The following is a 27758-nucleotide window of genomic DNA, read 5'->3' on the forward strand; positions in this document are numbered from 1 at the left end:
GCGGAGGGCGGGGAGTAGGAAACCACTGATCTCGTGGGTGATTCTCAGCTCCCCAGTGTGCCGGCCATCTCCCACCCAGGCCTCATTTGCACAGCTAATCTGTTATGTCTTCCTCGGTAATTTAGCACTTTCAGACAGTTATGGTTAGATTCTGTTTATTTTTCTAAACCTCACAAAAGCCCCTTAATACAGCAAGGGAGTGAGCTGAGAAGGAGAGGGGGCGGGGGAGTTTTTCTAGAAATGTAAACTCAAGGTTCAAATGCTCTTCCCCATCTGTAGGACAGCTGTTGTGGCACCCCGTCCATCCTGAAAGCTCCGGCATCCCATTTCCAGAATCTCTTGCTGGCTCCCCTCCCACCATCATTCCTTTGAGGGAATGTGGCCTTGAGATCAAGCCCCGGAGAGCTGCCAGCTACTGCCACCTGACACAAAGCCTCACCGCCCTTGCCTAAGTCTTTTCCCTCTCCATCCTCACTAGGGGGTCAAGAATGGCGACGTTTATTCCTTGAGGTAAGAGCAGGGGACCTGAGGGCTAGAAAAAGAGACTTCTCCGTTACATGGCTGTGTAGGAAGAAGTTTGGGGTCCGAGTGGGCCAGTCCCTAACCTAACCTAACCTGGTCTAATTGAACATATTCTAACCCTAATCCGATGGCCCAGGTGGACTTCTTGTTTTCTTCCCCAGGAGGTTGCCATGTGTCAATCGCCCAGCTCTAGCTAGAGTGGTGGATGGAAACTGGTGTCATTGAACTTTTGTTGAATGAATGGATGAATGAACGCGTGGATGGATGATATCTTAGAGAACTGATTGAAGTTTCAGCAAGAGACAGGAAGACAAGGCCAAGACTGTGTAGCTCACCAAACGCCCTCATGCCCCTTGGGAAGAAGAAAGATTCGTATGGAAGAGGCAGAAAAGGATGAGTTTAAATTGAGGCATAAAGGATAGAGAACTGGAGAAGTAAGATCGGAAAGGACCCTAAGGTTTGAATCCATTCCAAACCTTTATTTCTTCAGGGGAGGCACCAAAAGCCCGAAGGGACAGAAAACTTAGTGACCTCCTTAAGGTCACAGAGCCGGACTGAGGACTTGGCGTCTCTTGATGGTCTTGTCCCTGACAAAACGCTCACTTCGTCTTCTCCACACTCACCTCAAACTCGTTGATTCCAGAAAAGCACCTCACCTAACCTGGGGAATCCTCCTTTTTGGGCTTATTAACCCTAAAGTAGTTTGCACTTACCTTGATTTTACTGTTCTTGAGCCCATTTTGGCATTTGCCTTGTGGCCTCAGGGTCACCCCACTTAAACAGAAGGATGGGTGAAGGTAGCAGAAGCCAGCCATATGGGGCCTCTTTTACCCCAGGCTGGCCCCATGAGAGGTTTCCTAGAAGTTTCCAGTGGTCTGCAGACATGGGAATCTACGCAGTCTTGAACGAAGGTGTTCAGACCTTGTCAGTGTTCAACGACTGGGACACGGACGTACATTTTACGCCTTCATAATTATACGGGTGTCCCAAACAGCACCCATCACTCCCAAATCCCAGACTAGGATTTTCTAACCAAGCATGTCATTAGAAGAAAATGTAATCCACATGTATCTGACTCACTGACCTCTAAGTTATCCTAATGTTTGACTCTGGGAATGGTTTGATATGTAGTCTGGTTTTTTTCAACTCTTGGATTGGTGAGTTGGCCAAAACAAAATAAACAGCTACCCCGAGAGATGGAAGGAAGCTTCAAGTAGAGGCGTGAGCTGCAGGCTCCTCCCCCAGGCCTACCTGGGGAGCACAACAAAACCCGGAAACATACCTCAGTTCATCTCACCCCCAGCTCCCCTTCTGCTTGTACTTCTGGGATTCTGAGCCCTACTACGGAAAATCACCCAGCCCAGGAGATGGCGTCACCACAGATTTATGGTATCCGATCTCTGTTGCACCCGAGAGAGTACACAGAGACCCCATCAGGTGAGTCTCCACAGCCATTCCAGACCTTCACCACTCTTGGGGTCTTCTCAAGACCTCAAGCTCTCTTTCTCAACAATTTTCTGTTTTGCAAAGAAAAGGGGAGAGTCCATCAGGACGGTTTCCTCCATGCCTGTCACTCTCTGCAAACCTGCCTGCCTCCGCGCCCCCCCTCCTCACGTAGGATGCTCTGCTACCTGCATCACCTTCAGCTCCTGTCTGCCACGCCTGCCTCCTGGCTCCCTCACTCAGCAGGTGTTGTCCTTAAGATCCTCCCTCCCCCACCCCTCCTGCCCCGGTAATTCTCCAAGAAAATCTCAAAGTCTGTTTCCTGGGGAACCTGATCGGAGATAAGAGGGAGTGTTTCAGGCACAGGATCCTGTGATTGGGATCCTATTTTTTCCTCTGTCCTCCATCCCATTTCCTCCTCTTTTCCCCCTGAATCTTCAAACTCCACCTCTCCTTAGCGTATATACTTCCTCAAGTCCTTCCCATGTTAAAAAATGAAAATTAAACCTACCTTGTACCCGCAGTCCCTCTCTAGCTATGACGCCACACATCTTCCCTCTTGATCAAGCTTCTCAAAAGAGTGACCTGTCATCGCTTGCTTCACCTCACACTCACTCCTCAACCCAGAGTGCACTCCCCCAAGTCACCACCAGTAGGCGCTCCTCAGTCTTTCTCTTACTGGACTTGTCAGTCGTTATTTGATACCATCGACCTTTCAGTCTTAACGTGCTTTGCTCCTTTGGCTTGTGGGGTACTGCTCTTTCCTGAATCTCTTGCCACTACTCTGGAGGATTCTGTTTAGTGCCTTCTGTGCCCCCTGCTGCCTTCCCCCCCAACTAGATCCATACATGTTGGTGGGGTTTCCATGCCTTCCCTTCTCACTCTACACACTCCCCATACACTTCTGGCTACACTACACCCTCAGGCCCCTGACCCTGCATCTGCACTTCCAGTCAAGGTCTCTCTTCCGAATTCCACCTGAAGTTCCCTGAGATAAAGCAGGACTCCTGAGCGGGACTCTCTCTCCCTTTGAATCTGCTCACCTTTCTGCAGCCCCCTACCTTGGAGGAGGGTGTCAGCATTTCCTCAGGGCCTCCTCCTCATCCCCAACATCCAATCAGTCGCCCAGTCCTGCCGATTCAACCTCTTCAGCATCCCCTCTGCTCTACACCCCGTCCCCACCCCCTCCTGTCTTAGTCCAGCGCTCGCTTCTTCTTTTTCTTTTTTTTTTTTTTGTACGTGAATGTTCATGGAAGCTTTATTTCTAACAGCCCCAAACTGGAACCATCCCAGATGTCTTTCAACAGGTGAATGGTTAAACAAATTATGGTACCCCCATACCAAGGGTAATACATAGAAAGGAACAAACAACTTGGATGAATCTCCAAGAAAGTATGTTGAGTGAAGAAAGTCAATCCTGAAAGGTCACATGGTGTATGATTCCATTTATGTAACATTTTTCAAGTAGCAACATTTTAGAAATAGAGGGCAGACTAGCGATTGCCACTGAATAGAAATGAGGATAGGGAAGGGTGGGAAGAAGGTGGGTGTGGTTATAAAGGTACAACAGGAAGGATTCTCATGATTTACCTTCTTTCTAACCTTTAAAAAAGAAATAACAAGTTTAGTGAGTTATTGATATAATGCACATACCGTACAATTCACCCATTTAAAGTGTATACAAATCAATGGTTTTTAGTATATTCACAAATATTTGCAACCATTCTTACAGTCAATTTTAGAGCATTTTCATTACTCTAAAAAGAAACCCCATAACTACTAGAGGTCATTCCCTACTTCTCTCCAACTTCCCCCAACAGCCCTAGGCAAACACTAATCTATTTTCTGTCTCTATAGATTTGCCAATTTTGTGTATTTCATATCAATGAAATCATGTAACATGCAGCACTCACTTTTTTTTTTTTTTTAATATTTATTTATTTATTTATTGGCTGTGTTGGGTCTTTGTTTCTGTGCGAGGGCTTTCTCTAGTCGCAGCAAGCGGGGGCCACTCTTCATCGCGGTGCGCGGGCCTCTCACTGTCGCGGCCTCTCTTGTAGCGGAGCACAGGCTCCAGACGCGCAGGCTCAGTAGTTGTGGCTCACTGGCCTAGTTGCTCCGCGGCATGTGGGATCTTCCCAGACCAGGGCTCGAACCCGTGTCCCCTGCATTAGGCAGGCAGATTCTCAACCACTGCGCCACCAGGGAAGCCCAAGAGAGATATTGTCATGAGACAAATCTTGTCCCTCAGTTCTTCACTTCAACTTCTCCAGTGGCTCCCCATCGCTCTCAGGGTAACATCTCAATTCTTCAGCACAAAAGATCCTGTGGGATCTGGTTTCTGTCAGTCCAGTCCCACTCCTCGTCTTTATGCTACAGCAACACTGAAGTTCATTGTTCTAACTCCCAGGGCGCAGCGGGTTTCTCATGGCTCTGCATCTTTCCACTTGCTACTTCCTCTGCCTGTGTTCCTGTCTCTCGGCTTGTCTGCCTGGAAAACGCCTGTTCATCTTTCCAGGTGCAACTCATGCGCTGCCTCCTTCTGGTAGCTTTCCCTGATTTCTTAAGGTCAACTGGAGCGCTCTTTCCCTCATCTCCCTCTGCTGCACTTGTACCTGCCCCCATGGGGATCACGATCTCACCCTAAGTGCCAGTGTGAAGTTGGAGCCTCTGTCTAACCTCTTTACTTCCAAGCTTCTCGAGGGCAGTGTCCAGATCTTTTCATCTTTGTATCTCTTATACAAAGTGCAGGGTCTGGCCTTATAATAGGCACTTGATAACTATTTAATTGGTAAGTATGCCTAGCTTTTGTTAAGCACTCTTAATAAGGCCAGGCGGAGTGCTAAGCACTTTAACACCCATTGTGTGATTTAGTTCTCACAATTGCAATTACCCTATGAGGTAGGTGTCATAATCCCTCTTTTAAGGACGAGGAAACTGAGACTTAGAGGGGTCCATCAACTCTCCCAAGCTAGTAAGCGCCTCAGAAGAGGGGTGGATCGTGCTCCTAATTAAACGTGCGTGTGCATGCTGCTCTTTGCCGTCCTTCACGCTGATGAACACTCGGGGCAGGGGTTCCGGCGTAGCTCCCAGGAACTGCCTCCCACACTGTCCACCCTGCCCTAGCCCACCGGTGCTCGCCGTCAATGGGCCTCCACCTGTTAACTCGGGCCTTGAGGCCAGCACTTGGTGAATATTTCCACATTCCCAGGTCAGCCAGTCTTCTCTCCCAAGTCAAAATCCTTTCTCGCTGCTAGAGTCCCACACCCCTGCCCAGACTCTTTGAGATCTGATGCCCGGTTTCCTGGTCTCCTGACTTAAGAGTTCTGCTTCCTGACTCTTGCAGACTTGTAGCTGGCAACACTCAACGATGCTTGGTTCCCAGACGTGTCTGGCCAGTAGGTCTGCCTTGGGCCTTCAGCTCTGGTGTGCACCCCAGGCTAGGCCACACCCCCAGCCCAGGCCACACCCCCAGCCCAGATCTGAGCACTTCCCACGTAGACCCAGTGCTCTCAGCACGCCTGCCACCTAATCCAGGGCCTCCTGGCTTTGCTCTGAGTCCCCCTGCCCTGAGTTCAGACCCTCCTGTCTGCTCACACTGACAGCAGCTCAGGGACCAGACAGCCAGAGGAGACAGAGAACAGAGGGAACTCTTGGAAAAGGCCCGTGAGTGCCGATCAGGGACACACTGGGACAGAGGACGGGTGGGTCAACACCCTCTGGTCCTCGTCCCCCACACCTGCAGTCGGAGAGCTCACACCTGAACTTTGGAGCCACAGGCCCACCTTCTGTGGCTTTCTTATCCCTCCATTGCTGTTTTTTTGTCATTAGGGCAAAGTTACATTGCAAGTACAAGTAACATGCTCCTGACAACAGGACTAATATTTTAAACCCAGCTTTGATTGCTATGTTAATGATCACTTGTATCTGACGATAGCGATTATATTAACAATACGCAATCACTGATGAAGAAAACTTGGACTTTAGAAATACACTGGGGCCAGATTGATCCGAATAGTGAAACTACTTTAAATGCTAACGCCTCAATTTTGTAGGTCACTTTTATTATAATGCACTTTCACACATATGATCTTGTTTCAACTCAGTTAATTTTTTTCATACAATAAAGGGGAATACAGCTGGGATGGAAAACCGTGCCATCGTCATCCATCACTGTGGATGTCAGCAGAGCAAGTGTCGGAGGCTTAATATACAGCATTTGATTCATCTTTACAGCAACCGCCTAAGATGAGAATTTTAGAGACAGAAGAAGTTCGGTAACTTGCGTACTGTCCCGCAGCTAATAACAGAAAGGCCGAGACCTGAAACCAGATCTGCCTGGTGCTAGCGCTTACAGCCCTGTGCTCTGCCCGCCGCCAGGCCTGGTCTCCATCTGTGGGCCTGTCCGCTAGTCCTGCCGTGTGCTCTGGGCTTCAATGCAGGTTAAACACCACCTCCTCCCCACCCCTCAGTTGCCTTGATTTTCTCATGTATTAAACACAAGTCCCGGGACTTCCCTGGTGGTCCAGCGGTTAAGACTGGGAGCTCCCAAGGAAGGAGGCCCAGGTTCGATCCCTGGTCATGGAACTAGATCCCGCATGCCACAACTAAAAGATCTCGCATGCCGCAACTGAAAAAAAGATCCTGCACGCGGCAACAAAGATCCTGCATGCCGCCACTAAAGACCCAGCGCAGCCAAATAAAAACAAAACTAAACAAAACAAAAAAACAAAAAAACCCACACAACTCCCTGGTGTTCATCTCCAGTCCCTTTGGCCTAAGGTGATTTCGCCTCTGCTGTTGCCCCACTGGAACTCAAGCTCTAGGTAACTGACGTTCCCATCTGACTTACTGTTAAGGTGCCTGGCGCTCAGCTGTGAGCTGGTTGTCACAGGAAGCCGCCTTTCCCAAGCATAAGACAAGGCAGCTCCTGGGAGGCTCCAAGGTAAGGCCGCTGTGACAACACGGTGAGGACTTTTCCTGCGCGTGGCCCGGGCCTCGTGGGGAACGTCATTCCGGGACGAGGCAGGGGCTTTGCTATCTACTTGTCGTTTCTTGAGATTCAGCCGGATCTGGATGATGCTTGTCCGCTTTGAAACACCCTGACCACAGAGGGCCACCATGAGTGAAAATGACCCAGAAGATTGGCAGGAGTAGGGGCCTTTTGGGGGAGGTAGAAAGAGTTCTGATCCTGCCTCTGGAAGACCCATCCTCAAGATCTCGGGGAAGTCATCTTCTCTCCCAGGGCTCCCGTTGGCTGAACTAGTTACTAGATCATCCTGAAGGTGCCGTTACAGTCCCGCTGTCCTCAGGGCTGACCTCTGGGGTTCTTAGAAGAGACTGGGACTGGGGCTGCCAGAGCGGGCCTCGATGGAGCCTGTGGGACGGGTCTCCAAACCCCGAGGTCCCTGAGGGTCCCAGCATCCTGGCGGAAGGTGGCAGTCTCAGCCACAACGCTGAAAGGAGCCTGTCTGTTAAGGCTGGGGCCCGGTGGGGGCTCCGCGGACGTCAGGGGGCACAGGCGTGCGAAAGCGTGCCGCGTGCGAGTGTTTGTTTATTCCAGGAGTGGTTGCTAAGTCGGGGATGTTTGCCAGCAGAGAGCTGCCTGAGTGCCGTGTTTGTTTACTTAAAAGAGCCCAGGGAAGGACAAGGGAGAGACAAGTGCAGGCTCTGTACAACTAGAGATGGTCTTGGGGCCACTCGGAATGGTCCCCGTTTACGGTGCTGCTGGTTCGAGAGCGCCCCCTTCAGGCCCACAGGCTCTGGTGTACCTTCCTCACCAGCTGCTCTACCGCCGACCCTCCACCCAAACTGCGTAGAATTGCTAATCCCCCATCATCCCTTCTTGCTGGGGGTCTCCTGGTGGCAGGGTCCTGAGAGAAGGGGAAGGAGAACCAGGAGGGACTGGGGTATAATGACAGAACGGCTAGTTCTAAACTGGGCTCCACTGACCATAACTGCATGGCCTTTGGCAAGCTGCTTCACCTCGTCGGGCCTCACCTGGTTCCCCATCTGTAGAATGAGGGTGATTTCAGAGTTTCCTTGCAGATCTATGTCGTTTCTTTCAGGAATCGGAGACATACGCCAGCTGCTTCCCATCCCGTGGGACCTGCAAGGGCGATCCTGCTGCTACGGTCTCATTCCACTCCCATCCCCGCCAGAGAGCACTCCCACCCCTCAGCTTAAGACTGGCCGCAGCCTCCTAGCCCCCCATCCTCCGCCTTCCAGGTTACATACTGGTCACGTGTTCTCTGACTGCAGGAGAGAGAGAGAAAGGGGACAAACCAACAAGAGACCCTCCTGATTCCCTGTCTGCCATCGGCCGCAGGCCAGGCAGTCCTGTTTCCCCAGAAGCCGGAGCTGGCTGGAGTTCAGCGTTGGTACTTCCCAGCTGGGTGGCCCCAGGGACCCCCCAGAGGCATCTCCCTCCCCCCCCTGCCCTAAGGCCCCAGCAATGCATCTGCAAGTCTCTGAGGGAGCACGGCCCCCCAAACACAGGCTGGCTGGCAGCCAGGGCTGGTGTTCTGGCTCCTGCACCAGCCAGAGGGGTGGCAGAAAGGCCCTGTTAATCCCCTGGGAGAAGGATCCTTGGCAAACAGAGAAGAGTGAGCGCCTGCTCTCTGCCCCCACCCCGGGGCCGTGAACTCCATACCCCAGAGTCTCCCAGGCAGGCTTCAGTGCCTCAGTGCTCTGTCACAGCCCCAGGGTGCTTGGGCTGGGATCCCAGCCGGGCCTGTCGGGTAGGAAAGGGAGACCGGGTTCTTCCTTTTCAGGTTAAGGCTCTTGTGGAATCTATGGCTGACCTGTGTTCCTCTCAAAAGCCCAGAGGAATTATGAAGAAAGAGGGTAGGTGGGCACGTTTTGCCCCCTCCAGGCTCCAGCCTTCTCTAGCTCCCATCAGCCTGTGGCTTTCCTGACGATGTTTGGAGGAGCGACCATAATTGCTAGGCTCAGGGCTACTAATTCCTTCTCCTCCTCCTTACCCATCACCCCGCCACCCACCTCTGCCCCCAGCACACACAAACACACACACCCAGAGTCAGCCCTTCGCCCCTGAGTCTGCCTCTCCTGCTGGGGCCACATAGAAACAGACGAAGAGCTGGAAAAATCAGCCCAGGGCCAGAGAGAATCAGTGTGGAAAAAGCAGGGGAGAGAGTGAAACCAGATATTGAGAAGGTAGCCAGGGGGGAGGTGTTCCCCCCGGCAGACCTCCTGCCGTCCTCCCTTGGAACCGGGGCCTGGGTGGGGGGCCCAGGCCCAGGCCCAGCCTTGGTCTGCCTTTCTCCCTGCTTGCTCAGCTGGCAGGCCACCTGCAAGGGGCTGGCAGGCCCCTGCTCCTCTAGGGCCCTAGTCCCAGATCTGGGAAATATGATTCTTCCCCACCCCCGAGACAACCCCTCCCCTTGCTTGGCTGTCACTTGGTGAGTGAGGTACCAAGGGTTGAGCTATTTCTTGCTTTCTCCTACCTGTCTCCCCCTCACCTCCACATCCTTCCAGCATGGTACCAAAGTGAAGCTTTGAACTTGGGATGTGAATGGGATGGATTTTGCTCTTCCCAACAGCATAGAGGAAGTAAATCTGGTCTCAATTTGAGACATCTCTACATTCCCAAGGGAGCTGGTGCCACTTACCTCATTTGAGCCTGGAGGGTCATTTAAGGGCCACTTCCAGGCCTGGCTCAGCACAGACCTCAATGCAGGAGGGCTTGGCATGATGCTCGCTGACAAGGGTCAGTAGGTAGAACTCCCTTGGGTTCCCCCCAGGCCACAGCGTGGTTCTGGCATTCCCAAGGGGACTGTTTCAAATCAAGCAAGGTCCACTGTGTCCAGGTGGACCATTCCCAAACCCATTTCTATCACGGATCAGTTCCCAGAAACTTTCCAAGATGGGAAATCACAACTGAAGCTGGTTGTTTACATTGGAAAATCTGGGTATAATGTCATTAGAGAAACCAGAAAGTCTCCTCACATGAACTTTTGCTCCCTCGGCCCGTCCACTCCTCTCTCCTGAGTCACGACAGTCAGCAACTTGAACACAGGGCTTTCCACTGTGCCAAGTGCTCCCACAGGCCCTGTTCCTGCCGGCCCTGCCCCTTCGAGATAAGTGATCCTTCGCTCCACCCAACAGAGGCCAGAACCGAGGTTGCCCTGCCCTGGGGCCCTCCTGAGATTGTACAAGCAGCAGGTACAGGCAGGGCCTGACTTGAAATCTTGGGTTCTTTCCCTGGCATCCTTTCTGCCGGCCACCCGGAGACGTGTAGGGGAATCAGAGCCCCCCGATTATTGGCAGGAGGAAGGGGCTGCCTTGACTGCCTTCCAGCTGGGTCTTTGGTGGCGGTCTCAGCCTTCTCAGATCCTCAGGAGGCATCGCCAGATCTCCTTCCTGTGTGTCTGCCAGGCGAAAGCTTGTCCTTTTCTTCTCTCTCTGGGTCACCTGCCCCAAAGAACCCCTGCTCCTTCTCTGCTTCTCCACTCCTTCCCCCCGATATTTTTGCCCTTGCTTCGGAAGAGAGGGCAGGGGTCACCCCAGTGGAGGTGCCAGCATTCCCAGGGTGTCTGGCTCTTACACTGCCTCACGTGCCCTCATTTTTGCTTTGTCTCTACCATGGAAACTGAACTCTGTTGGATGCTTTGGGGCTTGTAAAGAACCCCCAGTACCTTCCCCCACCCTCAGACTTACTATGTGACCTCCAACAGGAATTTAGACTCTTCTGGGCCTTTCTGTTCTGGAGCACAAGGATAAGGGAACCCAAATCTAGACTCAAGAGGCACAAGTGAGGTTAGAGGCACAAAATGTATCCTTTCTTCCAGAGCAAAAGTCTGTTCCAGTCCATCATGGTCCCCTAAGGCAGCCATTCCTTTCACCCGATGACCTTAGAATCCCCACCCCAGGTCTCTGAGGGAAGGTGATTGTGCGAAAGCCAAGTTTATCCCAAGTAATGCAATGAATATCTTGGAGGGGGTGGGGTGGGGAGGAGGTTTTATCCAAAACACATGTTATTGCCACTATTCTAGTTATCTTGGATATTTCCTGCATGTTTGTCACCATGGCAACTGACTCAGCACAAAACCTTGTTTGCTGGGCCCTGGAGTCCGGCAGAGAGGCCATGTGGTGTCAATTTGGGCCTCTTGGTGCTTTTCTGTCTCTCTGTCTGTCTCCCCCAGCTTGTGTCTCTCTGTCGTTTTGTCTCTGTCTTTCCTCAGCCTGTCTCTGGGCCTCTCCGTTTTCTTTCTCCAGGAAACAGCTGCTCCTGCATCCCTGGGTGATGCAGGTAGAGACAGTGGCCTGGTCTACTCACCCCAAACCCTCCCTCCTCCCCTCCTGGCATTCCTTGACTAAGGATGTCCCAGAAGGGATGGGAAAGCCGCACGGGAAACGCAGGAGACTGGCCTTTGGTGCAGAAGGGGCTCAGCCAGGCTCGGGGCTGTTTGTCTGACATAGACCTGGGCTCCCTGCCCCCGAAGGCCCCGCGGGAGGGAGGGGTTTGGGTTCTGGGAGATGCCCGTTAGAAGGATGTGGGCTTCTGCTCCTGTCCCTCCCTGTGTGTGGGAGTGCGGTGTCCCTGGCTCTCATAGCCTTCGTTCCCTGGACTTTCGGAGACTAGGTAGGTGGAGAGTAACAGATATGGGGAAAGAGCTAAAACTCACACGAGAGAAGCAGGGGAAATCTGATGAGTGCCCCCCAGTGGGAGGGGCTGTGAGGTCCCTAGGTACCCTGCTCTCCCAGGGGCCCTCCAGCTTCTAGTCCTTTCTCCCCGGCTGTGGGGTGTGGCAGAGCCATCACAGACAGCAGTGGCCCTCCGTGGGAGCACCAGGCAGCAGGGAGGGCGTTGACGACAGCAGCATGTGAGGGAGGTGGGCCAGCCGTCTGGAAAAGGCCGAGTGAGCAGACAGAATATAAACAGGCAGCTCCGCGGGAGGTGAGGGTGTCTCCTGGCTTCCCCGCCCCCTCCATCCCTGGGTCTTCCTTCCCTTCATGCCCAGGAGGCCCAGGCCTGCCAGCTGCTCTCCACCAAGTTTCTGCATCCACACCCTCCGGAGAAGCCTTTCCAGACCACCTTCCCAGTCTCCACATCTGTCCTTGGCTGTTTCTGGTCAGGCCTGGTCCCCACCCCCTGAGCAAGGTCGCCCTGGAAAGTGTACGGACCCAGATGTTCAGGCAGCGTTGGCAGCCCTCACAGGACTGTTTGGAGGAGAGAAGAGAAGCGGCATCGGACTCAGAACCCGGGGGCTGAGTCAGAAACTGCCCTCGCTCGTCATGACTCCTGCAGGCTCAGCCCTCAAGGGTGATGGGACCCGGGATGAAAAGGGAGAGAATGGCTAGGCAGCTGCTGGGCGGGGCCCTGAGGGCGGTACCCTATTGTCACAAGGCCAGCGTCCAGAAGAGTACAGCAAATTAGCCTTCTTTTGGGCCAGTGCCATTCCAAGGAGGTCCAATCTGACGGATGGGCCAGAAGAGCAGGAAGACAGTCAGAAAGGACAGCAACAGCATGGCATTGGGGGTCAGCCAATAGGGCGCAGGGGCCCTCTGGGCTCTGGGGCACCTGGGTACCAGGGACCAGTCCCAGGGAGAAGGTCTACCAAGAATTACAGGGTGTGTCAGGGCTTCAGTCATATTGGAAGGGATTCAGGAAAAGCTCTATTCCCAGCGAGGCACTGAAAGGCCACATGGGAAACTAAGGCAAGGCCAAGCTGGCAGAGGCTTGGGGGAGACAGTGGGTGGGCAGGCCTAAGAGTGCCCAGAGTGGTAGAAAAAGAAGGAGTTATAGAACCAAACAGACATGGCTTGACGTCCAGCTTCACCATTCAGCCTTGGGCAAGTCCAAGAATTCTCTGAACCTTGGTGTTCTCACCTGTAAAATAGAGAAAATACCAATTTTACAGGTTCTTATAAGGAGTATCTAAGATGTTCTTTAGAAAGAACAGTGTCTAAGATCCCATGGGAGGTGGCTGATCTCCCTTCCCTGGAAAGGGGGGATGATTCCACACTCTTCCCCTAAGACTAATGCGTTTCTTGGTTTTGTTAGGATTGGTCCAGAACCTGTCTGGGCTAGAGTGGGCAGGGTTGGTGCTGATGACTGAGAGGACACAGCAGGGTTCTGAGCCCGGAGAGCAGGGGCGGGGGGCGGGATGGCTGGCCCCCACCTGGTGCACAAGAGGGCAGTTGTATGTGAGAGTAGTTTGGGGGGAGGGTCCCCTGCCGGTGTGCTGGAAACCAAGCTGCAGTGTCCAAATCCGCCCCTCCTCGAGGGGGCCGTGCAAGCCTCACTGAGTCACAGGCAGGCAGAGAACCCGAGGCCATGGTGTTCAAGAAAAGCATTCCAAAGGATCAGAGGACCCAGCATGTGGGGGGGTGGATGTGGACCCAGGCAGCAAGAGCCAGGGCGTGAAGCCAAGGCTGGAGATGGAGCGGCCTGGGCATGGGACAAAGGGCTCCGGGCAAGCTCGGGGCAGGCAACAGGCCAGGCTGCGGATAGACACGCCGGGCCACTAGGCCTCAGGGATGGTCCCTTCTTCCAGCCGGCATCTCCAGCTCCACCCAAAGTCCAAGGCAGTAACCTTTAGTCCTCACGGGGCCCTGCTACCTGGAGTGAGTGAGTAGTCCTCTGCGGGCCTCTGTTTTCCTGCTGGACTAGCGATGCTGAGGAGGGAGAGGTGGGTTGTTAAGAGGAGGCCGGGAGCAGGTGCCCCGAGGGAACAGTTGGCTGGAGCGGCGCAGGACACCGGAGAAGGGCGGTGTGGGCCGAGGCAGCTGCGGAGGGCTCCAGGGCTGGAGACGGGGCGCCAGCTCACCCCACATGGGGCTACAGGGGTTTGGGTGAGCGGGAGGGGCCTTGCACTCCTCCCTGTCCTCTCAGCCCAACCCATGGAGACCACAGCTCAGGGCCCCACTGTCCCCTCCCAGTGACTCAGGCTTTGGCTGCCCTCCTGCCCACACCCAAGGCGGGTCCGGTGCCCCATAACAGGAAGGGCTGTGCTCTGGGTGCAGAGGAGGGGCGCTGCCGAGGGCCTCGGTGCAGAAAGAGAGGTCTAGGCGGAGAAGTCCTTGCACCTTCCGGCTGGGTCACCGTGTGCCACCTGGGGAATGTGGCTTCGGGCTGTGGTGGGAATCTGTCCTCCGCCCTCTGCCCTGAGCACGGCAGGCCACTTGTTTCTCATTAGCAAACTGCACGATGTCATCACCACGGGGTGGATGTGCATTTTTGTCCTATTTGCTGGAGCCGTGGGTAGATGGTGGGGACGTGCGGGCTGAGCCAGGGACAGGGCCTGTGGGACCCAGGGCAGGGGCTGCGGCCACGTGGGGCAGAGCCATTGGGGGGCCACAGGAAGCCACGGTCCCTGCTGGAGCCCAGGGGCAGCTTTGCAAACACGCGGGGAAAAGAGAAAGGAGGAACCAGTGATGCTGGGATTATAGTTATTGGCTGTAACTGTTGTTAATAATAATAATTAGCCTTCATTTCTTGAGGGCAGGCCTGAGCCAGGTGGTTCATATATATTATTTCTTTAATTCTCCCAATAATTCAGTTTTACAGATGAGGAAACTGAGGCTCAGAAAGGTTAAGTAAATGTCTTCGTTGTCATAGTAATGAAGCATTAGAGCTGGGACTTGAACCCAGGCTCTCTGATATCCTGACATCTTTTCCATTATACCACATTGCTTCTACCAGGGTCTGACTTTTTGGTGCCCTGGGCACAGTCTGTTAAGGCGTGGGAGACCCCTCTCAGAATAATGTTTTTATAAACAATATAATAGATTCACAAAGGAAACCAATTACATTGAAATATAGTTATCAAAACATTAAAAATGTGTGATATAGTAATATATGTGCTTTTTATTAACACATTAAATAACAAGATCTAATAATTATCATAATTTCAAAATAGCGATGAATGCAAAAATATTTTGTGACATCGGCGAAAACTGCTGTGTGATTTCTACTGGTGGCAGAGTTATGGGTACTGATAACACTGATATTCTTTTTTTTTTTTGTCTCTGTAAAGTTTTATTGCACCACGGCCTTGTCCATTCATGTATGTATTGTCTATGGCTACTTTGTTTTTTTTAAATCAATTTTTTATTGGAGTATAGTTGCTTTACAATGTTGCGTTAGTTTCTGCTGTACCACAAAGTGAATCAGCTATACGTATACACGTATCCCCTCTGTTTTGGATCTCCTTCCCATTTAGGTCACCACAGAGCACTGAGTAGAGCTCTCTGTGCTGTACAGTAGGTTCTCATTAGTTATCTATTTTATACATAGTATCAATAGTGTATATATGTCAATACCAATCTCCCAATTCATCTCATCTGCCCCTTTCCCCCTTGGTATGCATATGTTTGTTCTCTACATCTGTCTCTATTTCTGCCTTGCAAATAAGATCATCCGTACCATTTTTCTAGATTCCACATATATGCGTTAATATATGATATTTGTTTTTCTCTTTCTGACTTACTTCATTCTGTGTGACAGTCTCTAGGTCCATCCACGCCTCTACAAATGATCCAATTTTGTTCCTTTTTATAGCTGAGTAATATTCCATTGTATATATAACACCGATATTCTTAATTGAAGGCAATATCACGTTTCAGTTAGAGAGCAGTGAAAATAAAGATGTGACTTTTTTATCCCCCCATCATTTTCCCAGGCCCCCAGAATTCTGTCCGTGGATACCTCAGGGGTCTACACTCCAGGTTAGGAACCATTGCTTTAGAGGGAGGTTGTTAACTAGAAACCTCTCCTGTTGCCCTGGTGGTAAGGAGTATGCAGACCACTTCGAGACTGTGGAGCTCTGTGCCAGCTGAGGAATCTTGAGTGGCTCCTTGGCCCAGCTCTAAATAGTCTGTCCTTGTGACCTACCTGGGTTTTAGGGTTTAGCAAACAAAGTTATGGAAGACCCAGTTAAAATTGATTTACAGGTCAACAATGAATAATTTTTTTTGTTGAATAATGAATAATTATTCAACAATGAATAATTTTTTAGTGTAAGTATGTCCCATGCAATATTTGGGACATGCTTGTTTTATTGTTTTTCTATTGCTATGTAACAAAGGTAGCAGCTTAAACAATACAAATTCATTAGCTCCAAGTTCTGTGGGTCGGAACTCAGCCCCGTGTGACTCACGTGAGTCCTCTGTCTAGAGTCTCACAGGCTGCAGTCAAGGTGTCGACCGGGAAGCATTCCTTTCTGGAAGCTCTGGGATGTATCCACTCCTCCTCATTTAAGTTGCTGGATGAATTCCATTCCTTGTGGTTGTGGGACTGAGGATCCAGTTTCCTTGCTAGGGGAATGCTCTCAGCTCCTAGGGGCCATCCACGTTCCTTGTCATGTGTCCCTGCCATCTTCAAGCCAGCACACGATTATGGAATCCTCATGCTTCAAATCTCTGACTTCCCTTCTGTCACCAGCTGGAGAAAATTCTTTGCTTTTAAAGGGCCCATGGTGATTATTTTGGGCTAGTCTAGGTAATCTCTCTTTTACAGCACAGCACGGAATAATCCCACAAGAGACACCAAGAGACAAAGTCATGGGGCCATCTTAAAGTTCTGCCCACCACACCTGTACTACACATTTACATTTCTGTTCCTTAGAAATTACAACTTCCCAGAGTCCTGTGTGTTCCCAGCAGCCCTAGTGGGGATAGACCACCAGGGAACTTTGCTTCATAGCCAGGATCAACTCCTTCCCCTTCTTGACCTCAGTTTCCCCTCAGAGAACTCAATGTAATTCTTTAAAATCCATGTGTATGGGCTTCCCTGGTGGCGCAGTGGTTGAGAATCTGCCTGCCAATGCAGGGGACACGGGTTCGAGCCCTGGTCTGGGAAGATCCCACATGCCGTGGAGCAACTGGGCCTGTGAGCCACAATTACTGAGCCTGCGCGTCTGGAGCCTGTGCTCCGCAACAAGAGAGGCCGCGACAGTGAGAGGCCCGCGCACCGCGATGAAGAGTGGCCCCCGCTTGCCACAACTAGAGAAAGCCCTCGCACAGAAACGAAGACCCAACACAGCCATAAATAAATAAAAATAAATAAATAAAATTTATAAAAAAAAAAAAAAAAGAAAAAAAAAAAAAAATCCATGTGTATGAATTGGGCGACAGCACAGCACGTTCAAGGGCCTTGCTCTGCCTTGTAGGCGCTCAGGTGCACGGGTGGAGACTGACATGTATGTAAGAAAGTGCACAGGGGCCTCGGTAGCGGAGGCAGATAATCACGACACCCTGGGGACCAGCAGAGGGAAGAGACTAGTTGCTATTTGAGTCTAAAGGGCCTGAGGGAAGACTGGGAAAGCTCAGGGATGAGGAATGATTTGAACAGGACCCCGAGGATTTGGATAGGCCAGAATTGGGAGGACCGTTTGGGCAGTGGGGACAGAGCCAGCAAAGCCCGGCAGGGAGGGGTCCTGGTGCACACTGGGGTGGCATGTGCCGCTGGAGGTTAGGGCACCTGGTATTTGGGGGTCGGGGAGGAAGGGGGAGTGGTGGCATAGTACAAGAAAGAGGCAGGGGCCAGACTGGAGGCCTTCACAGCTCCAGCAGCAGGAGTAGGAGGGCCCGCAGGCCCCGGAATGCTGAGTGGGAAACTGAGCTGCCAGAGACATGGTGCAGCTCCCTCAGCTCTGGCAACCAATAAGGCTGTGACGGGGCAGTTGGGAGGCAGCCTCCCACAGTGATGGAGCCAGGAGTCCTGGGGCTGGCTCTGCCAGCTGTTCATGGAGGGACTCTGGGCCATGTTTGGAACATTGAGGAAGGGCAAGGAGCCTGAGTAGGTAAGGGGCAGAGTGTGTGTGCGTGTGTGTGTGTGTGTGTGTGTGTGTGTGCGTGTGTGTAGCAGATCACATAGGGCCTTGCAGGCCATCAAAGAGACTGTGGTTTGTATCCTGGGTGAGGCGGGAAGACTGTAGAAGTTTCTGTGTAGAAGACTGTAGAAGACTGTGTAGAAGACTGCACTGGCATGACGTGCCTTAAGTATTAAATGGTCATCGTACTTGCTCAGCGGCGGGCACGGTTTGCGCCCAGGGCTGCCAGGGCATGGGATACAGGAGCACTGCACGATACGGTCTCTATCCACAGAGAACTACACTCTGCTGGGGAGACACGGCAAGGCGATGCGGAGAGTGGCAAGATCCAGGGCTTTAAGACAGAGGGATCTGGGCTTGAGTCTTCCCTCTACTGCTTCCCAGCCTGGAAAGTTACCCAAGTTCTCAGCTACTGCAACGACCACACCTGCCTGATGGGGTGATTTTGGAGCGTGGCTCATCACAAAGTGCCACGTGCAGAAATAAATAGTGGCTGTGTTATTATTTAAATAATAGTATGAGGTAGCCTTAAGCTCCTCATCCAAGGGCGCAGATGGCAACTGATGGTCTGGAGGCTGTGGGCCTCCTCAAGGCAGGGGAGACGGCTGAACTCCAGAGGTGGCAGGAATCAGGAGGTGGAGGATGGGACCTGGCAAAGCCCAGGGACAGGAGTAAGTGGTGTGTTCTCCACAAAGACACATGAGGTGAGGTCAGCGTGACATCTCAGACGGAAGCTGGGGGAGGGGGAGGCATGAGCAGGTGCTGAATTAAGCTGGTGGGAAGACCCGATTCTGAAGAGCATGAACAGGAATTGTGGAATTGGAGGCGACAGGGAGTGGGAGAGGGAGTGGACTCGGGGCTGGGGGGCGGGGAGGGAGGAGCGGGACGGACCCACAGCCGGGCCAGAGGGGTTGGGATGGCGTGGGCCCTGGGCAGGTGTCTCGACACCCACGATTGCCAGGCAGGAGGAAGCAGGCCTGTTTGTCCTGAAACCTGATCTTTCCGGCAGCCGTCCCCCTCAGCCTGCTGGACCACGGAGGGGATGGGGGGGTTGGTGGGGGGCGTCCCTTCCCGAGGCATCATTTCCACCAGCATCCCAGCAGCTCTCTGAGAGGACAGGAGTCCCAGGAGAGTCCCCGAGGGGAGGGACACAGTACCACTCCCGCTGGGCGCAGCCCCCAACTTTTCTTTTCCCACGTTACCCGCCCTGGGGTCTGTGCAGCCTCGTTAGGTTCCAGGCCAGGGATTCCTGAGCTGGTCACGCCAAGTCCCCAGGGGTCCCTGGAGGCAGTTTTGGAGGTTGCGGAGTTATTTTAGTGTTTATAGGAACATCTCATAGAAATCATATATTTTCTGTAATAAGACTGACTCCTGCTCACCTTTCAGATACCAGCTTAAACGTCATTCCTCTGGGAAGCTTTCCTGACCTTTTACATGTCAGGTTCCCAGCAGGAACTGATGGCTCATTGCAGCCGGGTAATTGAGAGTTTAAGAAGGGATTATTGAAAAAGCTATTGGCAGATATAATATGATATCGCTTATATGTGGAATCTAAAAAAAAAAAACGATAGAAATGAACTTATTTACAAACCAGAAACAGACTCATGGACATAGAGAACAAACTTAGGATTACCAGGGGGGACGGGTTGGGGGGAGGGATAGATTGGGAGTTTGGGATTGACATGTACACACTGCTATGTTTAAAATAGATAACCAACAAGGACCTACTGTATAGCACACGGAATGCTGCTCAATATTCTGTAATTACCTAAATGGGAAAAGAATTTGTAAAGGAATAGATACATGTATATGTTAAAAAAAGAAAGCTCTTGGCAGTATTAAGGGACACTAACAACGGCATCTCGAGCCCTCAGCCACCTGAGGCCTAAAGGGACAAGGGAAAGGGGCAGTGACTGGACCCCCGCGAGACTGGAAGTGATAGAAGGGGCTGCCTGGCAAGTTCTGTGGCCTTCAGGAGAGGGTCCACGGCGGCTGATCAGAGAGGGAACTGACACCCTCCTCAGCCAGGGCCTCCCATTGGCAAAACCCACCTGGAAGCTGGACGGCAGAGGAACCCCTCTGATAGAGTCCTAAGTCAGGCCTTGAGGTCTGGGGCAGGATGACCCAGGAGTAGAGTGGATTTGGAGGGACAAAGGAAATTATCCACCTTACCTTCTGTGTTAGTCTGCTCGGCTGCCATAACCAAATACCATAGACTGGGCTGCTTAATCAATAGAAACTTATTTCTCACTGTTCTGGAGGCTGGAAGTCCAAGATCAAGGTGCTGGTCAATTTGGCCCCTGGTGAGGGCTTTCCTCCTGGCTTGTTGATGGCCACCTTCATGCTATGTCCTCACATGGCCTTTCTCCAGTGCACGTGGAGAGAGAGCTCTCTTTGTCTCTTCTTATAAGGGCACTGATCCCATCATGGGGACCCCACCCTCATGACCTCATCCAACCCTCATGACCTCCAAATACCTCCACATGGTGGGGTGTGTGTGTAGGGCTTCAACATATGCATCTGGGGACACAAACGTTCTGGCCTTAAAACATCCCAAGGCTGCGTTCGGTATCTCCTGAATCTCCCATCCAACCCTGTGCTTACCTAGAACATAACATTGTCATACTTTATCATAATTGGCTTTTTCCTTTTCTGTATCACCTGCAAGACTTAAATCTTCCTGAGGGCAAGGGCTATGGTTTATTCATATGTGCTCAATAAAATTCATTGGGAAAAATGAATAAAATTGTTGCTCAGACTAACTAAGACATCACATTTCTTTACTTTGGCTGAAATTGCATCATCTCAATGTGTCAACAGTAGTTATGTCCAGCAATCAGAAGCTTGGATCAACAGTTATGTAGGCCTGCTTATTAGAACACAAAGCAGTGAAGCAAATTAGTAATTTAATGAATTCAGTTTGTTTAGTGGATAAAAAATCCTTCAAAACAGTTCATGGGGTGAGAGCGGGAACAATAAAAGGAGTCCTTGGTGATGAAAAATCTCTGAAAATACCCCATCAGTCATGATGGGTGTTCACATAGCCTGTGTAACTCACAACAGGACAATGCATGGTCCTCCCAGGCCCACCAGGCCCCCAGTTATAAACGGGGCTTCCGTGGAGTAGTCTCTGTGGGCCTGTCTGCCTCTTTCTGTCTCCACTGTCCCTATCAAGCCAGGCCACCAGTCCTTCCTCTTAAACTACTGCCCACTTTGCCTGGGAGTGAAGTCTTACCATTTCCCCTCTTGTCCTACTCCTGGTTACAAAAACACAAGCTTTGACATCTGGCCTGCCTTGTTTGAATTCTGGCTCTACCACTTACTTGCTGTGTGACTTTGGATGACTTACTTAACTTCTCTGAGCCTCTTCATTTGTAAAACTAGGGTAACTGTGAAGATTAGAAAAGATATTGCACCTCCAGCCTAGACTGCTGCTCCGGGAGCCTATCAAATCCCACCATTTTCCATTCTGGCCACCACCCTCCACCCCACCTCCTTTCTTTTCTCTACCTAGTGACACTGGATTATGCCATTCCTCTACTCAAAACCTCACCACGGCTTCTAATTTCACTTAGAACACAATCCAGTTCCTTATGGGGCTGCAAAGTCCCCTACCGTCTCACAGCTGCCCTTGTTTCCTCAACCCGGACTGTTTTCCTCCCACTTGTCCCTGCCGTGTTTCAGATCTCAGCTTAAATGTCATTTACTCAGAGGAGGCTTCCCAAAGCCCCAGAGTTCCCTGTTGTGTTCTCACGATGGCCTGTACTTTCCCATCACAGCACCCATTGCATCCGGTGAAAACTTATTGCAACTCCTCATGTGATCGATTGTGGCCTGGCTGTCCTCTCCACCAGGAGCTTCGTGAGAGCAGGAAACTTGACTGCCTTCCGCACTGCTGAATCCCCAGTGGCCTGTGCAGTTCTGTCCAATGCATATTTGTTAAACGAATAACAAAGTAAAAGGTCTTGCCTGGAATGCCAACAAGCTTGCTGGGGAGACACAGACTGACATAGAAAACTATTCAGAACAACGCAGGGTAAGTTGTGTCTAGCCATCTCCAGAGAGCGTGGCCCTCACCCTTGGGGCTTTAGGAATTCAGAGAAAGGAAGAAAGGGTATTAGCTACTTTGTGAAGACTCTGCTTGAGGCCACGCATTCCAGAGAGAAGGAAGAGAGCAGGAAAAGTAACATTGGTCATGTGTCTACAGCATGCCAGAAACTACCATACGACATCTTTTTACATCTTCACAGTTATCTAGTTTTACAAAGGAGGAAACTGAGACCCAGAGAAGGTAAGTAAATCATCCAAGGTCACACAGCAAGTAACTGGCAGAGCCAGGATGTCATACCAGGCAAGCCAGATGTCAAAGCTTGCGTTTTTGTAACCAGGCATAGGACAGGAGAGGAGGTGGAAGGCTTTACCCAGGCAAAGTGGACAGTGGTTCAAATGGGGCTTATGACAGAATAGCTTCTAATCTATGGTAACTCTGAAACTTGGGTTTGTTCTGATACTAAGTCCAGGTCTTAAATACCACTTGGGTACATGTGGGTTCTGAGAGGTCCAACAACAAACAGGGCAGTTGGGCCCACCCAGAGCAGCTGCAGCCCTTGGAGGTGGCCTGAAATTGGACAAGGCCTGGAATGAGGGTCTGGGCACCGCTCCCAGCATCTGACCTTGGATGGAGACAGCAGAGCTGTGGTTTGGGAGATTTTCCTTCCTCAGCTAGGGCCCACTGGAGCCTGTTGTAAGGATCCAGGTAAGGGAGCTAGGCGGTGCAGGGTGGGCGCTGCTGTCTTGGTGAGGTGGGGGAGGCGCTGGAAGGGGTCATCCTTGCCAGGCTGACCTCAGCTGGGTAATGTGATCAGCCTGTCATGGTTCCAGTCCTGATTTGGGAAGAACAAAGAGGCCAGGCCCCTCTGCCTCCTCTGTCCCAGGAATGCAGCTGGGGCCAGGCTGTGACCAATCGGGAATGCAGGTTGGGAGCGCAGCGAATGCAGTTTGTACAGCCGGGCTTTCATGCCGTGATGGGAGCGGGCTCACAAAGCTGGCTGACATGCCCCCGCGCTTCCAGCTTTGATATCCCAGCACTGCCTTGGGGGAGCCGCGCATCCCCAAGCTGTCTGGCCCCGCCTGCCCTGCTGTGGCCCTGGTGGTGGTCGTGGGGTGGGGAGTAGGAAGTCCAAATCCATACACCCCACCCCCAACGATGCTCCCAGTTGCCGGCATCTCCTTGTCCCTCTCTGTCCATCTCGGGAAATTTGAGAAACAGGCAGAGGGAGGGAAGGGAGCTCCGCTGAGCCTCCTGCCTGCTCCTCAGGGCTGCGGAGAGGTGGATGCACAGACAGGCAGACGGATGTCCCATGGGAGAGGCTGCCAGGCCTCGGCAGCTGCCGCTGGAGACGGGTCATGGCAACCTCCGGAGGCCACCCCCTCCAGGGAGATGGATAATGTTGGGATTGGTGGGTCTGCCTCCTGGGATGACGGCTGAATGCTTTCTGCATTCCGAAGCTCGTCACCTCCCCTCCCCAGCCCAGTTCTACCAGTGTGCGGTCCTCTGGGGCTGCCCTTCTCTGCCCTCCCAGTTATCCGCTGCTCCCTCCCCTCCCACCTCCTCCATGCTCCCTGCACTTCCTCTTTTCCTGGGTGTTAGCAGTGCAGTGCTTTACCGTTCACAAAGCACATTTATACACACTAGATCATTTGATCCTTAGAAGAACCCTATGCAGGAAGGGACGGAGGAACGGAGGAAGCAGAAGCTTCTGGAAACAAGAGGTTTAAGGCTATTAGATGGCATGCTCACACGGATGTTCCAGTTGCCTCAGATGTTGTCAGGAGTGGAGATGGAGAAGACGTCAGGGAGCCAGGAGCTAAAGTAGCCCACCATGGGGGGACCAGGAGCTCGGAAACTTTCTATCCCCAGTGCCCGGAGTACCGGGGGCACTTAGTAAATGTTCGTCGACTGATTGAATATGCCTGGTGTTCTCTTGATATCCCTGCCTTCTACTTGTTCTTATGAAAAGACCTGAAAGCCACACTGAGATGTAAGCAACTGGTGATAGTTTTCAAGCGATGCCTCACAAAGGAGTCAGTTCTTGTGTTACAGATGTCATTCCAGTGAGCAGACACTGGAGACTACAGTGGGAAGACCCAAGAGACAAGGACAGAGGAGAGGGCTTTCCCAGGCAGACCCCTGGCCTACCAAGGCTTCGGGGGCTCCCAGCTAGGGGTCACACGAAGGAGACTTTGATGCAGCAGAAAGGAAGCCCGGGAGGAGCTCTGGCATCCCCTCCAAAGCCCCCCTCTCAGAGTCACAGAATGGGAGGGGCGGAGGGACCTTAGAAATGATCTAGACCTTTGATTAAAAAGAAAGGATGTATCCCTAATTTCTACTGTTCTGTGTGGTGGCTTCATTCACTCAGACCTTCTGGCAGCTCCTGGGTTTTGTCATCCCAGCTTCCTAACCAGAAAGAAAACAGGGCTTCTCTCTCCTGGATCAGGTTGGTGGGAAGGATGCTGGGAACGGACTCCACAGTGGTCCAGCTTGAGGGATGCTCACCACCTTAGCACCCACGATGGTGGCCCTGGAAACAGCATGACCCTGTGCGTATTTGGGCTACAGGTTAAAGGATGCAGAAGGAGGAAACGGCTCCCCGAGACAGAGGGTGATCACATACGTGGCCTCCATGTGAACCCCGAGCTAAGCAATCGCCCCACACTGAGTCTACTACAAAGCAAGTTCATTACAGCATTTAGACACTTTCTGGTGTTTATCGATAGGGAAACAGGTGAACAAATTATGGTACCTCTTATGGAATCCTATGCAGCTGTTAAAAAGATTGAAGAAGAACTGTATATCTTTAGATGGAAAATATCCTTAATATATTAAGTAAAACATGTTTCAGAGCAGCCTGTATAGTATTATTTATGTAAAACAAAGCAAAATAAAACCCTATATATCTATATATATTTAAGTATTTAAAGTTCACTTTTTAAAAGCTCGAAAGGTAAGGGGAGAGATAAATTGGGAGATTGGGATTGACATATACACACCAATATATATAAAATAGATAACTAATGAGGACCTACTGTATAGCACAGGGAACTCTACTCAATACTCTGTAATGACCTATATAGGAAAAGAATCTAAAAAAGAGTGGAGGTATGTATATGTATATCTGATTTCACTTTGCTGTACAGCAGAAACTAACACAACATTGTAGATCTTCTATACTCCTATAAAAATTAAAAAATAAATAAATAAAAAGTTTGAAAAACTTTACACCAAACTGTTAATAGGATGACCTCTATATATGTACATATTTTTAAAAAAATTTTTACCAGAGGCATATATTGCTTTTGTTTTTTAAAAAAATGAATATACACAGAAAGGAAAAGGCCCAATGCTCATAGTCTGCAGATAAGGAACATGCAGGACAAAAATATTAAATGACCCTGCACAAAATCACACACAGGAAAATAAGAGCCCTGACCTTCAAACTGCCCAGGAGGTGGCCTTCTTTAAGCACCTGTCCAGTCTAGGAGCAAAGGATGGAGGTGGTGGGAATCAAGGGGAATCCAGGCCAGAAGGCAGCAGGGATGTGCCCATGAGGAAGGAGAGAGCCTGAAGTGTAGGAAAGGAATGGGTGTTGATTCTGTAACTTGCGGATGCCAGGGACTTCTCCCCACCACCCCCTCCTCCGCCAGCAAACACTGGCCTGGGGACACATACATCTGAGGGCCAGGAATGGGTTAACCCGGAGTCTTACTGGTGAGGGAGAGGTCTGGGTCTCCTGGAACATAAAAGGAGCTCAGTGGCTCCTGGGGGTAATGAAAAGTGAAGAGGCTCAGGTCCGAATCAATTAGACTCTATATCTGAAATGTAAACCAGGTTCCTGCCCAAATGCCCCTTTCCCTCATCCTGATCCTGGAGTCCCAGAGGAAGAAAAAGAGAACAATGCAGCCTTTGGAGCGGCTGCCTTTTGGAGGCCACAGCTGTCTACTCTGTGGAGGCCCCAGCCCACCTGGGGAGCCTGCCCTCTTCCTTGCTCCTGGGTTCCGCTGACACTGAGCCCTCAGCTGCCAGGGCTGCCCATGATAAGTCCTAGCTCCAGAGCCTCTGCCCAGCACCCAAAGACAGCAAAGAGATCTGGGGGCTCTGCTAGGCATTAGGTGCTCAGGTAATTATGTCAGTAGAAGCCCCCAGCACTGATCCCAATGCTGAACATCTCCCCACAACTCACAGCACTTTCCCCACAATTCACAGCACTCAGACTTACAATGTCCATCCAGCCTACTATGGTCTGGTTCCATTAGCGTCTTCACCATTCCACTTTTTCCAGGTACCCTCTGAGCGTCCGCATCAGAAGCTTCCCTCCTGCTCACTCCTGGGTTCCTCTTTATCCAGTCTCACTTGTTCTGAAATAGGGATGAGAGTAATTCCAGTTCCAGCACTTTCTGGCTGTATGACCTGATAGCACTTAAGAACATTTTCTTTGTAAGCCTTTCTGGGCTTTGGTTTCTCATAATATAAAATGGGGATCAGAGTGAGGAATAAATGAAGTCATGTGTAGAAAGCTAAGAGCTAAGTAGAGCTAAGTGTCAGATCCCTTTCCCCCTGCCCCTCTGTGCCTCACCCCTACAGTCAGTGAAGGGAATTAACAGGATCTGATAAAGGACAGGGGGTAGCTGGGGAGAGGAGACCGGTGGGGCGCTCAGACCAGGAGAAGGTGTTTCCTGGGAGCGAAGGTAGGGATTCTGGCTGGTTCCATAGACCAATCACCCCCAAAGAGGAGGGTGATGGTCTGCTGCAAGGGCTCTCCCCGCAGAGATCAGTTTCTCGGTCGCCAGGTGGTGGGAGACAAGACCACAGGAGAACGGCAGTGGTCTTCAAGCACGTGTGGGTACCCACGACAAGACAAGGCAAGCGGACGTCAAACCTGATTGTAGCTGATGTGGCAGAGTCAGGAGTGTTGGTGGTGGAAACAGGATGGGGAAGTAACAGGAACCCAGGGCTCTGCCATGTACCCACTGCGTGACCTGGAGCAGGGGGCTTCTTGACTGTCTGCTCTGTAAGGGAGGGGTGAGACTGCAGCTCCAGGGCAGTGGTTTTCGGACTGTACTCTGAGGGAGACTTCCTGAAGCCCTGCCGAGCCCCACTTCTACATATTAGGCTTCTGAGCCCAAGACATGTTGGAAAACCCCACTGGGAGCAAGAAACCAGGCAAAGTGATGAGACAGGAGGTGTGTGCATGAGAAGGGCTCATGGAGAAGAAAAAAATCTAATGAGAATGAAAACAAAAAAGTCACTAGGTTTGGGGGCAGAGGAGAGGATGATCCAAAGACAGACAAGGGAGACACTGGGGAAAATTAAGGGAAGCCTGGGTGAAGAGCACAGGCCCTGGGTTCCATGTATTGTGTGAAAGTATAAACCCACAAAGACGTGGGAAAGGAGACAACAGCAACAAAATTCTGGAGGCTAGAAAGCACATTTAATAAATGCCATATTAGTAAGTGGAAACTGTCTAAGCAGGGCTGAGAAAGTTAAATCCTAGCTCACACACAAAAACTCCAAATCATATCTCAGAACCCCCAAAGACTAAGGAATTAGTGATATAAGATATTTCTAGAAGGGAGAGGGGCAAAGTTAGCGCTGAAAACAAGGAGATTAAAAGTTTGCTCAAAAAGCCGTAAGCCCCAGATCCTTTCCCCTACTCCACGTTCCCATCCCTAGCAAAGACCAGACCTTTCTAGAGGAGAAGAGATAAAACAGTTTCTAGACTGGGGGTATCATGCACTATTAGCAGTACATGAACACACGGGAATTAAGTGCAAGTTTACAGACTGAATGTTGAGACCACCAGCCTTCTTCCCCTAAATGTTGAAAGCCAGGCTAATACTCTCCAGGCAGGAGACCACGATAAAGTTTTTCTGAGAAATGTTATCAGATGACATCAAGAGTTTCCCAAGGGAATGTCCCAGCCAGATCACCCTACAGTG

At 51.3% G+C, this 27758-nt stretch overlaps 1 protein-coding gene and 2 long non-coding RNA genes across 3 annotated transcripts; 2 read left to right on the forward strand and 1 right to left on the reverse strand.

Moving 5' to 3' along the window:
• Positions 1-490: 490 nt before the first annotated feature.
• Positions 491-12083, forward strand: LOC309668410 (uncharacterized protein; the record flags this gene model as incomplete). The annotated part of the gene is made up of 4 exons (XM_082478161.1): positions 491-1959; positions 6825-6910; positions 8034-8099; positions 11949-12083. The coding sequence occupies exons 1-4, from the start codon at positions 1890-1892 to the stop codon at positions 12081-12083; spliced, it is 357 nt and encodes a 118-aa protein (XP_082334287.1). The 5' UTR covers positions 491-1889.
• On the reverse strand, positions 3338-16707 carry LOC309668411. The gene is made up of 3 exons (XR_014268219.1): positions 13550-16707; positions 7966-12817; positions 3338-6208 (listed from the first exon to the last, which is right to left on the reverse strand). It is a non-coding gene; the product is annotated as an uncharacterized lncRNA (long non-coding RNA).
• Positions 16708-17041: 334 nt separating this feature from the next.
• LOC309668412 lies at positions 17042-25124 on the forward strand. The gene is made up of 3 exons (XR_014268220.1): positions 17042-17732; positions 21542-22518; positions 23080-25124. It is a non-coding gene; the product is annotated as an uncharacterized lncRNA (long non-coding RNA).
• The last annotated feature ends 2634 nt before the right edge of the window (positions 25125-27758 follow it).

This window comes from Balaenoptera physalus (genome assembly GCF_965194825.1).
Source record: "Balaenoptera physalus genome assembly, chromosome: 10".
NCBI lineage: Eukaryota > Metazoa > Chordata > Mammalia > Artiodactyla > Balaenopteridae > Balaenoptera > Balaenoptera physalus.